Source organism: Lepisosteus oculatus, chromosome 14 (genome assembly GCF_040954835.1).
Source record: "Lepisosteus oculatus isolate fLepOcu1 chromosome 14, fLepOcu1.hap2, whole genome shotgun sequence".
Lineage (NCBI taxonomy): Eukaryota > Metazoa > Chordata > Actinopteri > Semionotiformes > Lepisosteidae > Lepisosteus > Lepisosteus oculatus.
The window spans coordinates 54423847-54449842 of record NC_090709.1 but is presented as its reverse complement, the minus strand read 5'-3'; the positions used below and the strand labels follow the sequence as shown (position 1 = coordinate 54449842).

The 25996-nt window shown below is 41.2% G+C and overlaps 2 protein-coding genes across 2 annotated transcripts in view; both read left to right on the top strand.

Annotated features, from left to right (window-relative positions):
* The window catches only part of LOC107076234 (interferon-induced very large GTPase 1-like), a gene marked incomplete at its 3' end in the record, with an annotated part of 33519 nt that extends 11996 nt beyond the window's left edge, over positions 1-21523 (top strand). The window contains exons 4-6 of the mRNA XM_069198220.1: positions 5100-5158; positions 5888-6046; positions 15953-21523. Of these exons, the coding sequence (XP_069054321.1) occupies positions 5100-5158; positions 5888-6046; positions 15953-21523 (5789 nt within the window). The remainder of the gene's footprint in view (positions 1-5099; positions 5159-5887; positions 6047-15952) is intronic.
* An 11-nt stretch (positions 21524-21534) lies between these two features.
* On the top strand, positions 21535-24554 carry LOC107075335 (interferon-induced very large GTPase 1-like; the record flags this gene model as incomplete). The annotated part of the gene is made up of 1 exon (XM_069198219.1): positions 21535-24554. A coding segment is annotated over one exon (1170 nt), but the record flags the coding sequence as incomplete, so codon positions are not given.
* Positions 24555-25996: the final 1442 nt, after the last annotated feature.

The following is a 25996-nucleotide window of genomic DNA, read 5'->3' as shown; positions in this document are numbered from 1 at the left end:
TGAGACTCCTGGGAAAAACTAAGGTTGCTGCTGGAAAAGATGTTAGTGGGGCCAGTAGGGGGCGCTCATCTTGTGGTCTGTGTGGGTCCTAATGCCCCAGTATAGTGACGGGGACACTGTACTGTAAAAAGGCGCCGTCCTTTGGATGAGACGTAAACCAAGGTTCTGATTCTACATGATCATTAAAAATCCCAGGGCGCTTCTTGAAAAGAGTAGGGGTGTTACCCTGGTGTCCTGGCCAAATTTCCCCCTGGTCTTTACCCATCATGGCCTCCTAATAACCCCCATCTCTGAACTGGCTTCATCACACTGCTCTCCTCACCACTGAGAGCTGGTGTGTGCTGAATGTAGGGCTGGGCTTTGTGGCCTACAATTTAAATCATTATAATTTTAATTTGTAATTTTGGACAGTAATGATATATATTATGATATATAATTTGTTTTCATAATTTCAATAGAACATATTTTAAAAGACTTGGATTGTATGTTTTTATTGCCTGGAGTTAACTATTAGGTTATTATTAACTTGTTGGTACAGTAGCTACTGTGTTGTTCCTTTTGTAATAGTGTAGGTTAAGGTGGACTGCCTGAGCACCGGCTTCTTTTCTTTAGCCAGGAAGCAAATGGTGTGCTGGTGTCGTATCGAAAAACAGGTTTTTGTCGCTATATAAAAATGTCCTTCCAATAAAGGAGAACAGTAATTCACTAGCTGTTCAGTTAGAAGGCTGGTTCAGAGCTTAAACCCCTGTCTGCGATCTCGTGAGGTTCTTATGTAGCTTGATGAGGCACAGCTGCTGTAGGGGCACATTCCTACATGCTGCGGAGTAGAGTGCGCCACTGTCACACTTGAAATTTCACATTGAACTTAAGTAGAGGTCGAACATTTTAAGAACATTTTTATTGTGCAGAACAGAAACAATAAACTTATGAAAATCAACGAAATAAGTAAATGTTATACTTCAAATAAAATTCTTATAAACTTAAGTCATACTTAAAACAAAATAAAATGAATATATAAATTAATAATAAAATAAATAAGAAATATTCAAGCATTAAAGTAATAACACCTCAAGTATTCAAACAGCTGCTTAGTGTAAAAATTTGAAAAAGAGGATGCAGTGCTGTTTTCTGCTCATGGTGACTTTTTAAATCCAAACCATTTCCAACCAGCCGATGACCCTTCTTTTGAACACAACACAATTTCATCGCTTGTTCCTGTCTCGCTAGCGCTGCCTTTCTCCACTTCTCTACCTATTTGTGTTTGCAGACGGGCATACCGAACATGTGCGTTTGTTTTCTCGGAAAAGGGAAGCATGTCTTTATTGGCCGCAATGATCCCAGTTGCGTCATAAACCGGACGTCTGAATCACCCAAGATCAATAATTCTGAACAGATCAGATTTCCAAATATCAGCAAGATATTGAATTATATAACTGGAGCTAAAATACAGCAGAATTTTAAACTATGAGCGGTCAATGGTGAAAATTTCCAAACCCCATTTTTCGATGACAGTGGTGTCGCAATCTATGTAAACACCAATATCCATTCTCTATCGGTGTATATGCACTATAGCCAAATCCATATCATATTTCTACCGGTTATACCGCGCACCACAGAATGGACTGGCGCATCATCCATCATCCAGGTGGTGATGCACATTGATTTCCATCGTTCCTTATTTCTGACAGAACTCTAACAGTGCAAGACTGCCATCTTGTGTCACACTCAATTTTGCTTATGTCAGTGGTTCTCAAACTGTGGTATGCGTACCAGGAGTGGTGCGCAGAGCGCCGCCAGCTGGTACGCCATATGACCCTGGAACTTTGTTGTGTGCACTGAAAAATCGGGATGGGTTTTCATATTTTCTATTTTAATACATGTCGAATATGCAGCCCACGTACCACGATACAGCGTGCGCGAATACTTGAGTGGACACAGAGCTACAATGTAATTCTATACCATTCTATAGGAATGCGTGCTATGAACGCAAGTGACCAATTGTATTTAAAAAAGCTTATCTCCAGCAAATAGGGAGGTAGGAGAATGTGTGTGATTTCAGAACAATGCCAATGTTGTAAACACAGGAATGAATAGAAATGCGTGCTAGGAACGCTGGTAATCTTGTGATCACAGGAAAGCATGATAGGTAACAGAAAAATATTTAAGAGCTGTTCTAGGTTAATTTGAGAAAAATACCTGAGCATCAATGTGTTTCGCTCCCATGCGCATGAAATAAAAACTTCTTTTAACTTCTGAGACAGACTCCTGAAAGCAAGCTTGTGGATTGCTAAAGCAGGTAAGGCCCACACTATTTTTGAAGAACCTTATTTACCGTTGGCAAAAGAGCTGACACGTATTATGTGTGGAGAAAAAGCTGCTAAACAGCTCGACCTGCTTCCCCCTCTGAAAGACACAGTCATTCATAGAATTATTGAAATGGCGGATTATATAAAAAGTACGCTGATAGAGCGCATTAAGATGAGCAGACGCTTTTCACTGCAATTAGATGAGTCTGTAAGTCGATTTGGCCAATTTGCTTGTTTACGTTAGATACGAGTTTGAGGGCATGTCCCATGAGGACTTTCTGTTCTGTAAGCCGCTACCAACAGGAACTACAGGAGAGCTAATTTTTCAGCTTCTGAATTAATTTATCGAAGAGAATGGCATTGACTGGATAAAATGCATCTGAGTTTGTACACACGGTACTAGAGCGATGACAAGCCCACACAGCAAGAGGTTGCTTTAGATATGAAGTGCAACATCCACTGCAAGACCTTTGCCGTCAAGAAAATGCCTGACGATTTAAAATCTGTTAGACTCTGTTGTGAATTGTGTCAAGGCACGAAAAATGACTTCACATCTGCTTTACTCTAAACGGGCTCACCCCTCTCACTGAAATGGTGCTTTTTATTGTTTATTTTTATTTGTTGTTGTTCCTGTTTTTTTCTGTAAAGCGCTTTGAGAAGCCATCTTTAAAGGCGTGTAGATTATGCCGGTTCAGGGACGCCAAATAACGTAGATTATAGTGGCTCTCTGAAGGCACCAGTTCTGTAGGGTTTGGGCATTTACTGAGACAATTATTAATTGTAGCAGTAAATCACAAAGTTGATTCTTTTGATGGCTTTAGAGTCCAACCATGCGACATAACTCAAACAACGCACACACACAGGTACTAATACACGAGGATACATTTATTAATACATAGAATATGCCTTAAACTAACAGATCTTATCGAGAGGGTTATCAGAATACAAAAGATATATATTCAATCAGTTACGAAGTGTTACATATATCAAGAGGACATACGTTCAGTATATCATTCATTAAGACCGTTTCGTAAAGTGAACTTGGTTACAACTTCTACATTAGATACTCAAAACAAGTACATAACTCTTAGGAATTAAATTGATATCAACTGGTTGGGATAACAATTGAATTCTTGAGCTGTAATGCATTGAAGTTGAATACTCATCCAATCTTTGGGGATTCAGATCTCCTGCGGGCACAAAGAAACAGTTGCAGGCTGTTGCTGTCCAATCCGCGCTCTCTGGCTCGGTGCCAGGCTGTGCTGTGCGGCTTGCGACGGTGCGCTGCTGATGCTCACTGACCGGCTAGTTAGTGTTGGCTTTAACTAGCAAAGTTTGTGCACAGGAGAAAAGATGACTGTGGGTCCCAGCAAGTCAGGAAGAGGACCGGTTCGTTCCTAATGAAGAGCTAGTTCTGAATAGTGATTCAGCTGTCCACAGTTCTGACCTGTTCACGAGGCCTGCTGCTGGTTACTCTCTGGCAACCTCCACTCTAGACTCTTAGAACAAAGGAAAGTTCTGGCACTCTGACACACTGGCCGTTCCGTGGTTGTCCGGGCTGAGTCTCAGGATGGTCAGGAGGCGCGCTGCGAGAATGTCCTGCCCTTGGGATTCTCCTTTGAATTCCTTCTGAATCTTTTCTGAATCTTGTTGAATCTGAATCTGAATCTGAATCTTGTTGAATCTCCCAGGCTCTCTGTGTTGCCTGTTTTTACCTGGAGGAACTTCAGCTCATTGATTGGCTGAAAGTTCCATGGGCATCAGAGTCCCACGTGGGTTACTCGGCCCTACCGGTCCCTGATTGGTTGATCAAGGTGAGATATGAGTCACTTAGTCCTGACACTTAGGAATGCAATCCAGATGTCCAACTCGCACTCCCTAGACAGATAGGCGCCAATGGGTGACCATTGATCATGATAGCCAGGCTTAGCTAAGTGCATCCCCCTTTGGGAGCTGTCCTTGGACCTTAAATCACCTTGCATGAATGGTTTCTCTGTGGCTGCACCACAGAGATGAACAGAGAAATGAGGCCTAATTTGGGAAAGCTCAGAAACACTTAATTCTGCCTTATTATTAAGCCTCACCGCTACAGGCGCTATATCAAATAAAGTTTATTATTATAATAATATTGTAACGCATACACAGCCTCTGGGCTGATGGGAGATTTCCCTTTGGCTCAAGAGGCTAGGTCCCTGTTGAGTAACACCAGAGGCTTGGGTTTGAGTCCCTGATTGTGGGGGGCTGACCTGCTGTGGTGAGGGCGCCCATGTGAACCCTGTAGTGTTACATTGGTGTTAGCAGTGGGGTGGGATAGCCCTTTGCCAAGGATGGTGAGTTAAGTGGGGGAGAGTGTAATGCATATGGCCTCCATTGCTTGTAAGAGCTGGCTTACCAGAGTGGTGATGTCACCGCCCTTCCCTGTGAATAGCAGGGACTGCAGCCATCAGGCTGATGGGAGATTTCCCTTTGGCTCAAGAGGCTGGGTCCCTTTTGAGTGATGCTGGAGGCCCGGGTTCAAGTCCCTGACGGTGGGGGCCTACATGAACCCCCTAGGGTTAAATTATTTATTATGTGTATGTGAGTGTGTGCATAAATGTGCGCTCATGTCGGCCATTGAGATTTTCTGGGGTTCCTATGAGAAGATGTTTTGTAGGTGGTACTTGGATGCTTTGGTTTGATCAGGGGTGGTACTTGGTCAAAAAAGTTTGAGAACCACTGGCTTATGTAATTCTGCAATGTCTTCAGTGTTCTGTGATTGCTACAGTACATTTAAAGTGACTTGTTGTTGTACAGGCCGAGAGCAGAACATTGCGAATGAGCCAGCAGGAGAAAATAATGAACGAAGCCAAAAGGTAACACCTATACGTGCTGTGTGTGTATACGGTATATACAATAAACCTCTATATATATAAGAGATAAGATAAGATCACTGTATTGTCCATTTACAATTTCTTGTATTAGGAATTTGTCTTTTCATATACCCCAACTTTCTCTCCATGAGACACACAGACAAGGGGAGAAGCTGGGGGTCAGCACAGGGTCAGCCATTTATACAACGCCCCTGGGGCAGTTGGGGTTAAGGGCCTTGCTCAGGGGCCCAACAGAGTAGGATTCCTCTGCCAGCCACAGCATACAAACCGGCAACCTTCCAGTCACAGGCGCAGAGCCTTAGGCACTGCACCATCCATAATATGCAAAGGAACAAGTAAAGGTTTATTCCATGTTGAAAAGAGAAGAAAAAAAACCCACAATGTTTCAGCTATGGAGCTTTCTTCAGGTGTGAATAAACCTTTACCTTTGCAGCCTATGCAGGTTGACTCAGCTCCCTCTTGAAATATACAGTATACATAACACATGCAGAATAATATATTTATATATCTATAGAGTGTGCAAGGCACTGATGTGTCCAATTTCCTTAAAAAACTGAACCTTTCCAAATGGAACTTGAATTTCCTGCTTTCTTCGCCAATTTTATGACATATTGTCTCTGGAGTTGGGGGGGGGCATCAGACTTAATTGCTATGTGGCAGAGTGGTTTCATGTCAGTGTCTTAGAAACTTTTAAATTCCCTTTCCTTGCAGTTTTTACCCAAGGGATCACCAGAGGGAGAAGAACTTCAGGAATCATCAGAGACAGAGGTTCCAGAGAGATCACCAAAGACAGCAGAACGTGAGGAATTACCAGAGAGAGAAGATGCCAAAGTGCCACTTAAAACAGAAACTAGAACAGAGCCATCAGAGGTGAGTACATATTTATACTAATTGCTATATACTAATAGCAATATATATATACTTGCATACAGTGCGTTCAGAAAGTATTCACCCCCTTAAATTTTTTCACATTTTGTTCCTGTTACACTTCCAAATTTTACCACATTGAAATACTTTTCTCTCCCTTCAATAACACAATACCTTCAACACATTTTAGTCAAAAAATATTTTTTATTCACGGATAAAGGATTCAAGGATATTCGTTTCTCCAGAATGAAAGACTTACATTTCTCATTTTAAAAAGTATTCACGCCCCGAGTCAATACTCTGTACATAGTCCTTTAGCAGCAATTACATCCGAGAGTCTTCTTGGGTATGTCTGTATGAGCTTTGCACATTTAGATTGTGGAGTTTTTGCCCATTATTCAATGCAAATTTGCTCCAACTCCACCAAATTAGATGGAGAACGTCAGTGGACAGCAGTTTTCGGGTCATACCATAGACTTTCAATTGGATTCAAGTCTAGGCTCTAGCAGGGCCATTCCAGAATACTAACCTTCTTTTTTCCAGCAATTCCTTGATAGTTTGTGTTGTGTGCTCTGTGTCATTGTCATGCTGAAAATGAGTCCCTGCCCTAAATGCAGATCTCTGGCTAACTGAAACAGATTCTCCTCAAGGATTTGCCTGTTTTTGGCTCCATCCATGTTGCCCTTGATGTCAACAAGCCTTCCAGTTCCTCCTGCTGAATAGCAACCCCAGAGCATGATGCTGCCACCTCCATGCTTGAGGGTAGGGATGGTGTTACCTGGGTGTTGGGCTGTATTTGGTTTGCGCCAAACATAGCGCTTTGCTTTCAGGCCAAAGAGCAAAACTTTAGTATCACTAGACCACAAAACTTTCAAAATTTCCAAAAAGTCTCAAGTTTTGTCACATGGCTTCTAGCAAACTCTAGGTGTGACTTAATGTTGGCCTTTCTCAGTGATTCTTAACAATAGCAGTGCGCCAAAAAAATAAATCAAAGACGTCATGCAGAACGCATACCCTGTCCACGCAGTCCATCTTGGTTTTGTTTTACGGCATGTCAGTCATTTATTTTATTTTCTCTTAGAAACAATAAGTGTCCCATTTTGTGTCTCTCTATACTCTTTCGCTTAAATGGTTGTTAAATAATGTTGTCATGTTTACTTCATATTCCTTTTCACAACTTTATTTCATCCCACTGACGGACCAAAACAGAAACCATATAATGAAAGTATTGTCAATCAATTGTTTTTCAATTGACTTGTGATGCTTTTTGCTAAGCGACTTCAGGAGCAGGGTTAACAAAGTACTTTATACTCGCTCGTAAAATGACTGTAACGTTGCCTTAGCCAAAATGTAATGTAGTGGCTCTCTGAAGGCACCAGTTCTGTAGGGTTTGGGCATTTACTGGGACAATTATTAATTGTAGCAGTAAATTACAAAGTTGATTCTTTTGATGGCTTTAGAATCCAACCATGCGATATAACTCAAACAACGCACACACACAGGTACTAATACACAAGGATACACTTATTAATACATAGAATGCATGTAAAACTAACAGATCTTATCGAGAGGGTTATCAGAATACAAAAGGTATATATTCAGTCAGTTACAAAGAGTTACATATATCAAGAGGACATACGTTCAGTATATCATTCATTAAGACCGTTTCGTAAATGAACTTGGTTATAACTTCTACATTAGATACTCAAAACAAGTACATAACTCTTAGGAATTAAATTGATATCAACTGGTTGGGATAACAATTGAATTCTCAAGCAGTAATGCAGTGAAGTTGAATACTCATCCAATCTCTGGGGATTCAGATCTCCTGCGGGCACAAAGAAACAGTTGCAGGCTGTTGCTGTCCAATCCGCGCTCTCTGGCTCAGAGCCAGGCTTTGCTGTGCGGCTTGCGACGGTGCGCTGCTGATGCTCACTGACCGGCTAGTTAGTGTTGGCTTTAACAAGCAAAGTTTGCGCACAGGAGAAAAGATGACTGTGGGTCCCAGCAAGTCAGGAAGAGGACCGGTTCGTTCTGGCACTTGGACCCATTGGCCGTTCCGTGGTTGTCCAGGCTGAGTCTCAGGATGGTCAGGAGGCACGCTGCGAGAATGTCCTGCCCTTGGGAGCCTTCTGCCCCTGGGCCGTCCTGCCCTGGAATTCTCCTTTGAATTCCCTTTAGAAAAGTCCACAGAATTCTCCTGAATCTCTCTGAATCTCTGTGTTGCCTGTTTTTACCTGGAGGAACTTCAGCTCGTTGATTGGCTGAAAGTTCCATGGGCATCAGAGTCCCACGTGGGTTACCCAGCCCTACCAGTCCCTGATTGGTTGATCAAGGTGAGATATGAGTCACTTACTCCTGACACTTAGGAATGCAGTCCAGATGTCCATCTGGCACTCCCTAGACAGATAGGCGCCAATGGATGACCATTGATCATGATAGCCAGGCTTAGCTAAGTGCATCCCCCTTTGGGAGCTGTCCTAGGAAACCCTAAATCAGCCTGCATGAATAGTTTCTCTGTGGCTGCACCACAGAGATGAACAGAGAAATGGGGCCTCATTTGGGAAAGCTCCGAAACACTTAATTCTACCTTATTAATAAGCCTCGCCGCTACATGACCGATTAAGCAGGTTTTTTGGACACGCACGAAAAAGTAGGGTTTTTGGAAACTACTTTTTCTTGCGTTTCCCAAAACCGTACGTACAGATACAGCCATTCAAAGTGTGCAGCACAGACACGTACCGCGGGTAATTGGCTACGTCCTCGCGTATCATGATGTGAAATACCGCGGTACGTGATTGGTTGACCGTCAGGGGCACTCATGGTGTGTTGGTCGGTCGTAGAAAGATTTAAATGTCTTTACTGTGCCCGTTTTAGTATTGAATATTTATATGGAATTTTACCACTGAAGGGAAATCTTAGTAGCTGAGCATTAAAAGAATAGTAGCATACTGTAACGCGTGTGAAGGCCATAAACGATATTCATTTTGGAACAAAAACATACAGTATATGGCTGGTCTCGGTACTTTAAAGAAAAAATACACACCAGTATTCCATTTCTCCCTAAACATTTTAAGCATCGAAGTCTTTAACTAACATGTGAAATAGCACGTATAAAAAGTGGTAGTTTTAAGCTTTTCTGCTAATATAATATGGAATCGCGTATCTAAAGAAATTAATAACAATAAAATTATATTTGTGTACTGCAACACAGTAATACATGCTGTACAATGTCTGTTGATTCTGTATGTGTAGGGCTGTTTCACCTACACTCATGTGACCTTCCTGGTAGTCTGGTGGTCTATGTGCTGGATTAGTAACTCACAGGTTGTATGTTCAAATCCAGTTGGTACTGTAACTTTCTTTTTAACAAACATTTCTTTGAAAAAATAGAATAACAATATTATGAACAATTAATTGACTTTTTATATTTCTAAATATCACAACATGATCGAATTTAAGCCATTTTTAATAACAATGAATAGTCACCTTCTTTCCTTCTGACAACTGTCCCTGCTTCTGCTTCCTGCTTCTATTGTGTGTGTTTGTGGGGGGATCCCTTTACATCCCCCTTCAGATTTAAAAGGTTATTAATCATATCTTCTGCATCTTCCCAGTGTAGCTGATCTTTTGCTGCCTGGGTAAAGATATCACAAAGCTTTAGAGAACTTAACATTTCTATTATCAACAAATTGTAAATATGACATTTACATTGGCATTATTAATTTTTCACTTGAGTGTATGGAGGATTGTCAGCTGTCACTGAGAGTAGACCCCCCCTCTTAGGCTGTGCAAACGATCTTTAAATTTTTATTTTGTCTTTTAAGTATCTTAATAAACTTTCAGCATAGCTTTCTCCCTATTTAGATCTATTTTTCTTGGGATTTTTGGATCAAACGTGGAAAGATTAGATTGTAATCAATTTTATTTTTAAATACATTTTAGAAAAGTGTAATCTATACTAAAAAGCTCTATTTATTTAATACCACTAAATACTTATATTAATACTAATTAAAAGACCGCGGGCACTTTCCCCTTTGACAGCTGGAACTCCTATTCTTACAGTAGCTCAGCAGCTCTTTGCTATAATATAGGGTGTTCAAACCGTTTTTTTTTTACACAGTGACACAGCGTCGCGTTGTGAATCTGTTTTTCCGTGTTTAGAAAAAAGTGGAATATAGTGAGACTTCCTGCTATATAGATACATATGTTTAGATATTTAGACCCGGTGCAGCACCGAGAGAGGGAGGAGGCACGGTGCTCAGTTCTGCTGCCTGGAGCGGTTAATGGCACCGATTATTCTGAAAATTTTCTTCTGGAAATAACTCATTTCTAAATACCTTTTTTCACTGTTAACATCTTGAAGCAACTCTGCAACAAAATATACACTTAGCTCAACCTGACAGTTCATCCTGCTACCAACATTGAATAAAAAAATCTTAAGATTTCTATATTTATGTCTTTATTTAGTGGTTTCATTAGTGACAAAGGCTAAACTTTCTTGGAAAGATGTATTTTATGTGTTGTGGAAAAACTGACTTGCTTTAACAAAATATATTTACAAATCCTTTCACCTGACAATCTACCTGAAGGCCCAACTATCTGAGAAGCCCTCCATGAAACCATGTTTGCTATTAATTCATTTAGGGCTCACTGACAGAATTGCTGTTTTTTATGCATGCCAAAAAATGTCTGTGCCGTCGTCTCCACTTTAAAGGTACACCCGTGCTGGAAGAATTTGACCTCGGAAAGTTTGCCCAGTGTACTAATATAGGCACATCCCGGAATTTTGACTTCACTGTGTAATGAAGAAATTTTAAAGTCTACTTCTTAGCGTAGATAAAAAAGTTTGGATTCCCATGGACAGTATCTTATACACATATCTTTTTCTGTTGTCTTTGTTGATCTCTTGAGGATCCTTGTGATATTTTGAGCTTTCGTTGAATGATAATGTCGCAGTTTAATAATTTTCGTTGTTAGAAATTATGAAACGCTCTTTTAAAAGCAAGGGAATTTTTATTTTTTGTTATAGTAAAAAAAATGCCAGACGAACTAGGGATTGAACAGTTTTTGTCCCATGTCCCATCCTTGTTAGTTAGATCAACGAAATGCTGTGGTGGGTGTTACTTTTTGTCGGTGAAAAAATAAAGTCTTTTCATTTAAAATGATGGTTGCAAATAGTGTGGACCAGCGTAATACTTTGAGTTTTACTGGTGGAGCTCATACAGCTGTGTCTGGATATCTTGGTCAAATATTCGGCTAGTGTGTATTGTCTGTTTATGGTTCTATAGCTTTCCACACGGCTGGGCTGATTGTTCCCCCCTCCTGCTGAAGACTCGACCCCTTCTACTTTGAAAATACCTGTGAAACTGGTTTAATTCGTCACAGCCAGCACTCCCGCAGAGAGTGATGAAAACCACATGTAAGACTTTGGTGCTTAAAATGTTTAGGGAGAAATGGAGTATTGGTGTGTATTTTTTCTTTAAAATACCAATAACAGCAACATACAGTTTACATAATATGTTTATGTTCCTAAATTAATATCGTTTATGAACTTTATGACCTTCGTTATGCTCCTCTGCGTTTTATGCTTAGCTACTAAAATTTCCCTTTAGTGGTAAAATTCCATATAAATATTCAATACTAAGTGGATTAAAATGTGCACAGTAAAGAGATTAAATGATTAAATATTTTCACTAACGACCAATACACCACATAATCTTCCATGTCGCATTAACATTGGAATGTTTTTTTTACAAGTGTAAATACGTTTTAGCAAAGTCATGTACCATAAAGTATGGTAATTAAAAACCATTAATACTTTCGCTGTAGTTTAAAGTCGATGTTTTCTCTTTTGGCTAGACTTGACTATTTAGCCATGAGATAAACAATAGATTGTCATTAGACAACCTTATGTTTATTAATCTTCCTTGTTATGCACAGTGAGAATGATAATGTAACGAGAATTAATTTAATCACAGAGTGCTCATAAATTGTGCCAGGAAGAAAACAGATAGGTGTTCTGAAAGGTCACATATAAACAGGTTTTCGATGGACAGAATAATAGTGTAACGATTTTGGGTTCGGATAGGACGGACCCAAAAACTAAGACTTGCGGAGTTAAAAGCTGGCTTTATTTTCTTCTCCGTCACCACCTGCCAGCGAGCTCTCCCGCGCCCCGACCAGAGAGAGACACACGACGAGCCCTGCTAATAAAGCACCTTGAATTGAATTGAATTGAGAGAGGGGGGAGGGCGAGCGAGTGATTGAGCGAGAGAGAGAGAAACACCCAGGGGTGCAGAACCAGGGAACTATTAACATATTAAAACTATTTCCAAAATTTAATATGTGCTTTTCGATATTTATTGTAAATTTATTGTCCATAATATTGCTATTCTATTTTTTCAAAGAAATGTTTGTTATAAGAATCACTAGCTGGATTTGAACACAACCTCAGGTTTACAAGTTGGGAACATAGACCACAGTACCACCAGCAAGGTCACATGAGGAGTTGTGAAACATGCCCTACACATACAGAATCAACAGACATTGTACAGCGTGTACTACTCTGTTGCAGTACATGAATATAATTATATCGTTATTAATTTCTTTAGATACGCGATTCCATATTATATTCCCTATTAATCAAATTCTAAAAGTATCCTTGTTGACTCTGGTATCGAGCGTATTCGCAGAAAAGCTTATAACTACCACTTTTTATACACATGTTATTTCACATGTTAGTTAAAGACTTCGATACTTAAAATGTTTAGGGAGAAATGGAATACTGGTGTGTATTTTTTCTTTAAAGTACCGAAACCAGCCATATACTATATGTTTATGTTCCAAAATTAATATCGTTTATGGCCTTCACACGTGTTACAGTATGCTCCCATTCTTTTTATGCTCAGCTACTAAGATTTCCCTTTAGTGGTAAAATTCCATATAAATATTCAATACTAAAACGGGCACAGTAAAGACATTAAATATACATATACATACTGTATATAGTACAGTTTGCATACAGTAATATATATTTTCCAAAATCAATATCTTTTATGAGCATGTGAAAGGCATGGTGAATCGGAGATTCTCAAAAATTTCTGTACTTTGCATGATGCTGGGGTGTTACTTTTACAAAGACGATCAATGAAAAAAGAATGTGGACCAGGGCAATACTTTGAGTTTACAGCTTGTCCAAGGTCATTCATTATTAATACTATTAGTAGTAATTTCGGTAAAGACTTTGATGGCGACAGCTCAAACATGAGAGGTTGAGCTTTATTAGCTCCACCTTGCGGAAATTCTGAATACTATTATTTTATTTGCGGTACCACGTGGTATCATGAAGCACTATGCGAGAATTTATGGTATTAATACGGTAACTTGAGGTAAACTGCGTCAAGCGCACCGCAAAATAATGTGGTATCGCCCGCTTGTTTTGAATGGCTGCATCTGTACAGCGGAAAGTTGCTCGTTAGTCTCTAAGATTCATCGTTTTCAGGAAACTCACCCCTGATCGGCTCTTTTAGGTGTGAGACCTCACAGTCAGTGATATTTATTGTGCAATTTATCAAGCAATTGAACACAGGTGGATTCGAAATGAACACACGTGTACCTTGTTAACGTATTTAATGTGATCTCTCAAGATAATTGAATACCTCACCCAATTTAGGTTGTTAAAACAAAGGGGGTGAATACTTTTATTTTCAATATAATTCTGAAGACATCTAAATACTTTATTTCATTTTAAGAAGTAATTCTCTATAATGTTAAAATGAAATCCCATTTAAATATGCTTTAATTTGACTTTCCAACACAGCAGAATGAGAAATAATTAATGGGGGGTTAATTTCTGAAGGCACTGTATCTATACTTCCTGTGGCTGTTCTTTAATACCATTGTAAATAATATATAACTTATCTAAACTAATTATCCCAAAAAAGCATTTTATTGTAAATACAAAAAGTATGGTACTTTGCAAAAGCATTCAAACCCTTGAGTTTTCACTCTTGTTGCTTTAAATCTTGCAGTAGTTACACTTTGAAGTAGCAATTCATGTTTCTAACTTATGCAATTCAGTCCACACATTCAAAGTAAAAATCAAAAGTAAAGCAAGAAGTAAAAAGACAATATGCAAGAAAAAAAAACTCATGATTGCATAAGTATTCAAGCCATTCAATGACCATAATGTGCCATATTTATTTATAGAATTTAATGTGTATTTTACTTTGTGTTTAACAGTGACAGTACAGTGTAGGGTCATATGCAGTTATATATAAATCTAATAAATAAGGTAAACAAGTTTGAATTTCGAATGCTCAATTTGGTGGTAAATTATAGGGTTTTAAAAATGATATAAACTATATAAAGAGTGGAAGTTTATTTTTTATCCCTATCATGGAATGTTAGCTTTTGCTACATCCTCTCTCTGCTGTTCACCATTAAAGAACAATAAACCCAGGAGAACCAGCAGTTATACTCTCATGTCTTTCCTTCCTCACTTGCAAGCACAGCTGGGAACAATAAGGGAGGAACAATTTTATAATGGTGATTTTCTATACAGTATGTATTCACACTAGAGAAGGGTCACTTCCAGCTTACGTGAGATTTATAAATTGTAAATTTAGTAAAAACTAAAAAAAATTTTGAGTCACATAAAGACTTGAGGAACGAAACCCTCACATATCACAGAGTGGTCATTTGTGGAAGAGCCCTCTTTTTATTTGAGTAGCATGGCAAGGGGGTTTCCACATGAACCATGACCTTATCTAGCAGTGGTAATAATCAGTCTATTCCGGTTGACCAGGTTCACTCATTAACTGTCTTCTTACTTACCAACATCCTAACCCAGTAAATGACCTAGGCTGCTATCAATGTTATCCCACCATGCTCACTACTTTATAGAACCTTGAGAGTTTGTGGACAACCTTAACTTGCTTCAGGAACTGCTTACAAATGGGGGGAGTTTCCAGCTGCAGCCAATTCTGTGATTTCCCTGTGAGAATCCAAAAAATCCATCTGCAGCTACATCGTTGTACATTTCAATGACCTTTGGTCTCTTTGTGAGCATAGTGACGTCAAGCATTAATCAGAAATGAAAGTCTTTGAGACTTGACCATTACTGTCCTTGAGTGATCTCAAAACAATTTGATAGTTTGAACAAATCTGCCACAAATAATGGGCACTCTGTGCAAGTTTAGTAGAGATATGCCTAAGGTACTTTCACTAAATATTGAATCCACAGATCTGAATGCTTACACAAACAATTTTTTTTCTCTTTCATTTTTGCTCTAGACACCATTAGTTTGAGCATTCTGGTTTGTAATAACATTTAAATTTATGCTTAAAAAATGTGTAATTTTTTTTTGTAAATTCACCATGAATGGAAAAATCTAATTTAAAAAATAGCAATTAAATTAATCATTTTTATTTTAAATGATTTCAATAATGTATTATTCAAAACAATGAATTTATTTTTAGAGGATAAGTGATTGATTTGTCAAACATACTAGACAGCAACATCTAAACCTCGTTGCTGAAATGTTTTGTTTATGGTAATAACACAGCTTATTGTCCCAACATCCTTCCCTAATCACTTTCAAGCTAAACAAGTTTGTTTCTCTCTACTGTAATTTACGTACTTGTTACAATATGTAGTATACAATATGTATATACAATTTCTGTGTCAAGTCATCCTGAATGTTAAGTCTCAACATCCATGTTTTAATGTATTTCTATTGAAAAAACCCAGTTTTGTATATTATTTCCTTATATACTTTACATGGACTTTTTTAGAATGTAACCAGGATGGAAAATTTCTTAGCGTGTTAGATTTTTAATTATCGCCCAGAAACCCATTCTGTTTGCTAAATGATTTACTTTTTTTCTTCTGTCTTAATAAACTAGGTAAACCCACAGAAGTCCTTTAGAAGGAGAACACAGCAGGTGAGACGGGACCTAACACAGCTTCAGAAACTGTTGGAGAAAAATAAAGAAAACCCCACCCAGGTGAAATCGTTGAAAGATAAGATTCGTTCAGCTCTTGACATCCCTAAGGAGTGCTGGGTACCGGCTGGACAATCTCTCAAAGAGCTGGTAAAGAATCTGCACCAACAGCTCAGTTTCATGGAAGACTCATCCACCTCTCCTCCTGGAAACCTTTCTGATGAGGAGGTGTTAAGTCATGCGTCTGAAGGCCTGTCTCTGCAGGGAATCTACTGCACTGGGGTTCTGAAGAACATGCTGGAGAAGAGAGAGCAGCTCATTGAGGTTCCTGAGGGCTTCTCACTGCACAGACCCCAGCACAGCTCCCTTTATGAGCAGGAGGAGTTTTCATCCTATAAATCACAGGCCCTTTTCCAGAAGGTCATGGAAAATCTGGGCTACTCTTTCAGCACTTTAGTAACAGGTGAATTCAAGGCCTTCTCTGCTGCAAACACAGTAGGTCTCTCACACTCTACAGACAAGGAGAAACCCCCATCTGCACACCCATGCATATGGAAAACAAAGTACAACTATGTACCACTGGCGTCCAGCTTTTTTGAGAAGAATAGACTGAAGTTGTCAGGTGCTGCCATGAGAGACCTCCGAGATATAGAAATGGCGCTGTTAAAGAGTGAAGAAGATAACATGTTCCCTATGTTAATAAACAGAATGGATAGTTTTTTTAAGAGATTTGGCACCCATGCTAACCAGGGTCCTGTTCACTTTGGTGGGGTGTTCTGGTGGAAGGCCTCTGGTGAGGGTTTCAGCAGCAATGATCTCACAGGGATGAACAGCCTGACATCTGAAGCTCTAAATATCTATGTTGGTCATGGATACTGTGCATTAACCACATCTTGTTCAGCTGGAGTGAGCAAGTCTGCATCAGAGCTGAAAGGACACTTTACTGGGAACTACAGTGAAACCCAGATGAGCGGAGTGAAGCTCTCTGTCTCTAAAAGTGGGGGTCCTGCTGAAACTCACAATCACCTGCAGTGGAAGTGTGCTCTGGTCAGCAGCAACAGGACCTGGCAGGTGATAGACAGAGGAACCAGGCTGATTCCTGTGTGGGACATCATCCTGTCTGCTCACACTCAAGACTTCACAGACCCTTTCAGACTGAGCAGCAGCCTGCTGGAGGCCTACAGAAGGATCACAGGGCAGGACGCAGACCTGATGTCAGGAGAGAGGGAGCTCTCGGCACAGAGAGAGGCTGAGGAGCTGATTCAGACAGTGAAGAACTGGACTGTGTCCAACAGTGAACAGGTTCTGACTGAGCTGCTGCAGTTCAAGAGTAAACTGAGAGAAACAACAGGGTCCCACAGAATCTGGTTTCAGACCTGTCTCTCTAACAGGGTCCTGCAAGATGTTTTACTGGAAGTTGTTAAAAAGCACAAACATGAGGAAGCAATAAACCTGCAAACGATGATGCGCTCTCTCATGGAGCCTCACCTGTACACAGTGAAAAACGTCCCAAACAGAGCCAAAATCATGGAGTGGGCCTACCAGGCTGAGGAGGAAATATTCAAAGTTGTCTCTGTTTCTGAGTTCTCTGAACTGACAGAAATCCTGAGGAGAACTAAAGAACTAGCAGATTCTACATTAGCACTCAGTGACTCTGTAACTGTGCGTGAGGCCAAGATCAAAGCCACATGCACTATTGCCTTCTCCCTGAACTCCCTGCGACAGACTTTAACACAGAACAATGAGGGAGAAGCAGAGCTGCTGGTACTTTCGGTCATCACATCTGTAGGATACAGCTTGAAGAACAACAGTTTCAGTCACCCTCTGGGCTGGAAAGACATTGACTTTTTAGAGAATGAGCTCCAGAAGGCTTATGACAAATACTGCTTACTGAAAGGGCAACATCCTACAAGAGCTCAGGCCCTCTTAGTGCTCACAGCTCTGACTGCATCAAAAAACAAACAGTCAGTCACCTCAAAGGATAAGGAGAGGCGACTACAGTTGATAAAATCACAGCTAAAGGGGAAAATGATCCCTGAAGTCTCCTCAGCAATCACATGTGCAAATGTATATCAGGACTGGAAACGCCTTGAACTGCAGTTGACACACTTGACAAACAGCGAGGAACGAGAAGATTTTATGAATTTGCTTCAGAAACTGGGTCTAAAGTGCCTATGCCTTAAACAGCAAAAAAAAGATATTCTTGTCATAGATAGTGCCTCACAAAGTGTGAACAGTCCCAGAGAGGAGAGCCAGCTCTGTTTCCACTACCTGTACAAGCTCATGATGCTGGACTACAGTGTCCGTTTTTTTGTTCTTAGAGTTCCGGATACTGACTGTAAGGAAAACAGTGCCACCACAGTGCAGTGTTCTAGTGGTCCTGAAAAAAGCAGTTTTGGCTTCTTCAGTATTGGCGAGGAAGATGTTGAGAAGGAAAAGAAACACAAGACTCACATTCACCCCATGGACGTCCACATGGCTGTGTTCCACTACTCTGATGACTTCCTGAGGCAGTACCTCTACACCAAGCTGTCCACCTGTCAGTTCGCCTTACCCCTGCTGGTGCCCAGCCCCTGGACTGGGGCACTGGAGTTCCCTCTGTGGGCCCTGAGGCAGATCAAGAAATCATGGTGCTGTAGGGAGCCATCTGAGAGAGGCAGCTCTGTGAAACACAACTGCAGGGACATGTTCAATGCTCCAGTGCCAACGGTGTCCTTCATCAGGCTGGGATCATCCTCCGTCTCCAAATCCCAGATCCTGAACAGCGTCGTCAGCCCCAAGAGACACAGTGTGTTTTTCCACCGGCACTGCAGGGGCAGCTCCCCACACTGCCTGCTCATGGACGGGGTGGTGGAGATCGCCTGGTACTGCCCAGGAGGCAGGAAGGACGACGTGTTCGACAGCTGTGTGGCTCTCCTGAACCTTCACGGTGATGCCAGCAAACACCCAGAACAGCTGCAGTTTCTCCAGGAGGTCAGCGTTGTCAATGTAGTTCTGATCACAGAGACTCCACTGGGGGAAGAAGTGAAGAAGACAGCTGAGGCTCTTTTCAACTCTCCTGTTCCCCTAATCTGTCTGTTTGCTGGCCTGAGTAAAGTCCCACAAGGAAACAATCCAACCAAGGTGAGACTGGCTGCCAAGAACAGGAACGAAGCTGATCTGACTGATGAGATAGTATTACACGTCAAACACTGCATCTCCACTGTGAACAAGAGCTCCAGCCTGCAGACATACTTACAGGCTGCGAGACAGCAGCAGTTCAGGGTGGATGAAGACAGTGAAGCCTGTAGAGAAGGGAAGGAAAAGGCTGAACTTCTGATGAGCCTCCTGAGAGAAGATGAGTTATTAAACCTCAAGGAGAAGCTGCTGCCTCTGCAGGGCAAGCTGTGGCACAAGTGGTGCCTGAAGGACAAAGAACAGTATCGTCTGAACAGCAGAGTGAACACAAGTATTGAACAGCAGGTGAGCAATATCAGGGCTGAGAAAAGAGCCCTCCGCCGTGAGCAGCTAAAGAGAGCTTTCCCTCTCCATGACTTCATGAGATCTTTCCTGGAGTGTTTAGCTTCTGCAGATCCACAAGACATTAAACTGTTCATGCTGCACTGGCTGGGGATGTATCTAGATGAACTGACTGCAGACACACTGAGTGAACTTCAGAAGAAATTCCACTCCACATGGAAAACACTGAGGCAGAAAGAGAAGAGCAAGGACAAGGAGCAGGAGATGAAACTGCAGAAAGACCTGAGCACCATATCTGAAGAGATCACTGCTGCTACTCTCGGACTTCAACACCTCATGAGAGAAACCACTCAGCTTCATGAGGCTGTTCAATCAGAAGGAGAGGGTCTAGAAGAGTACAGACAGTTTGTCAGTGTCTTTCCCGCTGTCGGAGCCGAGATGCTGATGTCAGGACATCCTCTGGAGCTGATGGACGGAGATGCTGCCCATGTGCCCCTCCTGTGGATTGAGGCTGTCCTAGACAAACTCAAGGAAAAAATTGGAGACAGAAAGGTGTTTGTCCTCTCTGTTCTTGGAGTCCAGAGCTCGGGAAAGTCCACTCTGCTGAACACGATGTTCAGGCTGCAGTTCACAGTGAGTGCAGGAAGGTGCACCAGGGGAGTGTTCATGCAGTTAGTGCGAGTGAGTGAGGATGTCAGAGCTCAGCTGCAGTATGACTTTGTCCTGGTGGTGGACACAGAGGGGCTTCGGTCACCAGAGCTCAGTAATAAAACCACACTGAGTCATGACAATGAATTAGCAACGTTTATTATCGGGATTGGTGACATGACTGTGATCAACATCATGGGAGAAAATCCCTCTGAAATGCAGGATATTCTCCAAATCTGCGTCCAGGCATTTCTGAGAATGAAGTCTGTTCAGATCAAACCAAGTTGTGTTTTTGTGCATCAGAATGTGGCAGAATCTTCAGCAAACAGCAAGAATATGGAGGGAAGGAGGCGCCTCCAGGAGAAACTGGATGAAATGTCCCGCATTGCTGCCAAAGAGGAAGGCTGTGAAGTTACCGGCTTCAGTGACATTATCCAGTTTGATGTGGACTCACAGGTTTTCTACTTCAAAAACCTTCTGGAAGGAGACCCTCCGATGGCTCCTCCCAACCCCTCCTACAGCCAGAACGTCCAGGAGCTGAAGATGAAGCTCCTCAGTGTCGCTCAGTGGCAGCCGGGAGTGAAGTTTCCCTCACTGTCAGAGTTTAAATTACGGATCAAAGATCTCTGGAACGCCCTGCTGGGAGAGAACTTTGTCTTCAGCTTCAGAAACACCCTAGAAATGATGGTTTACAGTAAACTGGAGGACAGGTACGGAGAGTGGTCATGGAAGATGAGGAAACGAGCCTTAGAGGTACAGAACAGACTGAGCAACCAAATCATCAATAATATAGTTCAGGCTGTGACATTGTCAGATCTGAGGAGAGAATTTCATGAGATCTACAGAACTCTGACAGCTGAAATAGAGAAGTATTTTAAAGAAGAAAAATACCAGGAGATCTTGATTAAGTGGAAGGTGAATGTTGATAAAAGGTTTGAGAGCCTGAGGAATGAGCTCATTGAAGAAACCAGAAAGCAGAGCAATGAACTGATCAGACTGAAGAAATGCAGATCGGAGCTAGACAGGAAGAAATCAGAATACGAAGCAGAACTGATTAAAATGAGCAAAGACCTGGCGTCCAGACTGAAGGAGCAGAAGCTCAGTGATAAGAAAGTGGAGGAGCAGTTTGACAGACTCTGGAAGAGCTGGGTGACCAGAGTGTCCTCAGAGCTGCCCCCTGAGGAACAGCTGGACATCAGAGCCACAGTGCAAAACATTCTGCTGGAGAAATTCAAGAACCAGGGAGATGTCCTCAACAAAATTGTGAACAGAGAGGAGTTGTTCCAGTTCAATAGGAAAAAACACATCAAACAAAGCTGGGCAAGATCTGCATGGAATACGGTTACTTTTCAAGACCCACAGTGGGAATATCATGGGAATGAACTCATTCAGGAAATACAGAGAGCTGTTAATAAATACATTGACAGGTCTATCTGTGCACCACAGCAGTAGAACAATTTAAGAAAATGCACACAGCCTTCAGGAAAGCCAACAATCCTCTGACTTACCTCCAGAGTAAGAGGGATCAGTACCTCGACTGTTTTAAGAGCTTCTGTAAAGGAGCCTCATCTGTCACATTCTTTGTAGATTTTCTGTGCAGATGCCTCAAAACTGCGATCCAGCAGGCAGCATGTGATAAGACCTGTATCCAGATCCCAGATAAAATGAAATCTAACTACCCTGCTTTCAGTGGTAACAGATCCAACCTGGAAAACCACATTCTGAGACACCTCGCTGAGCAGCCGAACTTTGACTCCTATATGGAATATATTAACCATCCAAAGGGTTATTTTGAGAAGTTTATAAGGGAGCATGTTGAGAGATACTGTAGAGACAACAGTGATCAACTGAGAAGGATGTTTAAAACCAATCTGAGTGACCTAGTACAGCAGGTTTTAACAGTGAACACTACTGTCACTGCAGCAGTGAAAGACAGACATGGTGGCGCCACCTTGTGGCTGGATGAGTTCTGTGCAGCACTCAGTGATCACATGGTGCTCCCCAGACAGGACTTCAGAAACATTGAAAAGGAAGACATCACAGACCTGCAGTTCCTCAGAGAAATGATGGCCAGATCACTTGATGAGCTACTGAAAAGTCTTCAGAAAGAAAGCAGCAGCAAACCTGACCTTGACTTAAAGATTTTCAGACGCAGACCTGATGAGATTCTGTGTGAGGCGCTCAGTGGCTGTTGGGAACAGTGTCCCTTCTGTAAAGCCATCTGCACAAACACGATCCCTGGTCATAACTCTGATCACAGTGTCCAGTTTCATCGTCCTTCTGCTCTGGCTGGCTGGCATATCCATGGGACAGATATATTTTATGTTGATATTTGTACCACCTCAGTCAGCAGTGACAAGAGTTTCTATCCTACTTGGGAATCTACTAAAACTGTTCCCTATAAGACCTACAGAGAAGCAGGTGAACCTTACAGCAGGTGGCGCATCACCCCAGATAACAGCGAGCAGTCCTACTGGAAATGGTTCATCTGTACTTTCAGGTCACAGCTGGAGGAGAAATTAAAGTATAAATTTGTAGGTCATGGTGAAATTCCCAGTGAGTGGAAAACAATTGGAAAGAGCTCTGCACTGAAGGAACTGAAGTAACTATAAATTGTTTCTTGGTGATTAAAAACTGTCTTTTGTATAAACTGATAACTGAGTAAAATGAAGTGAAAATATAAGTCCGATATCAAACAGTTCTACTGGAAATGGTTCATCTGTACTTTTAGGATCAAGATCGAGTGGGAATTTGGATTAAATTCACTGATTTGGGTAAAATCCCTGAAGACTGGGACAGAAGCACAAAGGAGGCAGCTCTGACAGATGAGCAGTAAACCAACATCAGTGTAATAATAATAATAATAATAATAAACCTTATTTTATGTAGTGACATTAAAGGTGGCTTCTCAAAGCGCTTTACAGGATGACAACAACAATAAATAAGAAGAATACACAAGATAAAACACAATGACAATACACAGAGGAGACTTTGGATGGTGGTACTAAGAAGAGCAGAGGGGTGAAGAATGAAACCAGTTCAGTAAAGGCTTTTCTGAAGAAGAGGGTTTTGAGTCTGGATCTGAAGGAGTTTAGAGAAGGTGACACTGATATCCATGGGGAGAGAGTTCCAGAGCTTGGGGGCATAGCAGGAGAAGGCCCTGTCACCCATAGAATGTAGACGGGCTTGGGAGACAGTAAGGAGAGCAGAATTAGCAGAGCGAAGATTGCGAGGTGGGGAGTAGTGCGATAATAGTTCAAACAGGTACCGAGGTGCCAAGCTGAGCCATATAGGTGAGCATGAGGATTTTAAAGTCTGCATGGAATTTGACCGGAAGCCAGTGCAAGGACTCCAAGATAGGAGTAATGTGAACACTTGCACTAGATCTGGTCAGGATTCTGGCTGCTGAATTTTGGACATACTGGAGTTTGTTCAGTGTAGATTTAGATACCCCAGCGAGTAGAGCATTACAGTAGTCAATTCGAGAGAATACAAATGTGTTGATCAGCTTTTCAGCCACAGTTAATGATAGCATAGGGCATAGTCTTGCGATATTTCTAAGGTGAAAAAAATATGTTTTGACAGTATGCTGCACATGTGGGTCGAATGTTAAGCCAGAATCGCATATCACCCCAAGGTTTTTCAATTTTGATTGAAGCTCAAGTACAGAACCATCTACAGATAGGGTTACAGGACTGGCTTTACGAAGTTAAAGGGGGGTGCCAATAAGCATGACTTCATGCTTCATTTACACTTCGTGTAAATATTTAGGTATTCAGGGAGACTGATGTTCAACCTGATTCAGTGGGATTATGGATCGATTCTTTCAGGAGCTCAGCTACTGTTCAAGTCAGTCTTACAGGTCCTCATATCATATCATCATGCTCATCTGTAACAAATCTGGTTATTAATGAACAGATGAGAAGCTCTCTGGGTAAGATATGGTAACAAAAAGAGAACTGTCTTTCAGTAAAATTATTTCAGTACTAGAATGTCACAGAAAGCTCTCACTCAACAGACATTTAGACACTGAACAGTTAATGAATAACTGCAGATTTCTGCAACTATTGTGTTTTATTTTAACCTGAAATTGGTTTTATCTTTAAACTTTATTCTGACATTTGTTTTGCTGTTTGTGAAAAGTGATTCAGAGTTTGGCTAAGGAACTTCATGCTGTATTTTGAAGCTGTGGGTGTGTGTCTATTTGCACAGGAAATCACGGCATCTGCTCTTGTACTACATCAGGGGTTGAGTTCTGTAGGTACATTCTTATGTTTACTGTGCTGATAAATTCTTAAACCCTCTGGTGTGTGATTAATGGAAATAGATTAAAATAGGAAAAAATGAGATAGAATAGAAACACAATACATTGAAATGGTAATTGAAAATTGGTGACAATTGGTGATAGACCTTTCTTCTGTTCCTGTACTGACAAATGCGATAATTACTGCTTTTAACTAAAATATCTAATAAAGAAATCACAATCAAATGTGACAAACTGTATCTTTTTACAAGCATAAATAACATAGTGACATTTCACTTGTGTTGTTTTCTTCATTTGGAAATTGTTTGTTGTTTGACAAAATAATACATCACACCAGATTAACCTGCCAGTACAGCTCCCTCTTGTTTTACACTCAGCGATTCTGCAGTGTGAGAGAAGAAATTAAATACTTTCTTCACTTTCACTTAAACGGCACTACAGGTCCAGACCAATGAAACCCACCACTGTATTCAGGATGCCTACTTAAAGACCTTAAAGTGTTCCAACAAAGCCTGAATGAAATAAACAAACATGTACCACATAACTTTTGCACAATAACCATACCATACAACTTCAACACCTCAATGGTTCTGTTTTTATCAGCTGACACAGTAATGAGCACAGAGCTGTAAACTAACTGCTCTACAGAGGACAGAAATACACACAATATTAAGTCTTGTTTTCAGCCTTTTATACCTGCTACCCCTTAGAGGCAGGGTAGTGCAGTGGTTAACATCACTGCCTGGCTTCAGTTCCTAGGGGACTGTATGTATGGAGTTTGCATGTTTGTGTTCACTGGGGTTTCCTCCTATAGTCCCAGTCTCATGCTGGTGAGTTCATTGGCTTGTGGGAAAATTGGCCCTGTTGTGAGTGTGTGTGTGTCTGTTTGTGTGTGCCCTGTGATAGACTGGCGTCCCGTCCATGGTGTGTGTGCATGTGTGACTGTGTTTGTCCTGTGATAGACTGGCGTCCTGTCCAGGATGTGTGAGTGTGTGTGTCTATGTGTGCCCTGAGACAGTGTGGAGTCCCATCCAAGGTGTGTGTGTTTGTGTGTCTGTGTCCAGGGTTTGTGTGACGTCTTACACACATTGCTTGTCAGGACAGACTCTGGCTCCCCTACAATCCTGGATTAGAAAAAGTAGTCAGAAAATGGACAGATAGACAATACAATTATATTTCTATTGGTAAAACAGCCCCCATAGAAGAAATACCTACATTGTGCAGAGAAGTTTCTAGTTGTCTTGTACAGAGGGCATTTTGTTACTGACACACACACGGGTCAGGGAAATATCACCAGCTTGAGAATATGGAGACTGTGCTTGTCTTTCCCAGCTGCATCCCAAAAACCACAGACACCAGTGTCTGCAGGGGACTCGTTTCAAACTCAGAAACATAAACATAAAAAACATTTTACAATAATCACTTCCCATCATGTTTTCTGACACAGAGATCTGGAACATTAAATTCACGTGAAACTAATGATCAATAACTTCCCTGATATATTAATATATATTGTAATTAAACTGTTACTTTTCTTCTATCTGCTGCTCTACATCTGTTCTCACCCCCCCCCGTCTGGGCAGAGAGGGTGTGAGGTGCAGTAGTCAGCCAGACCCCCTTTATGATTTAAAAGA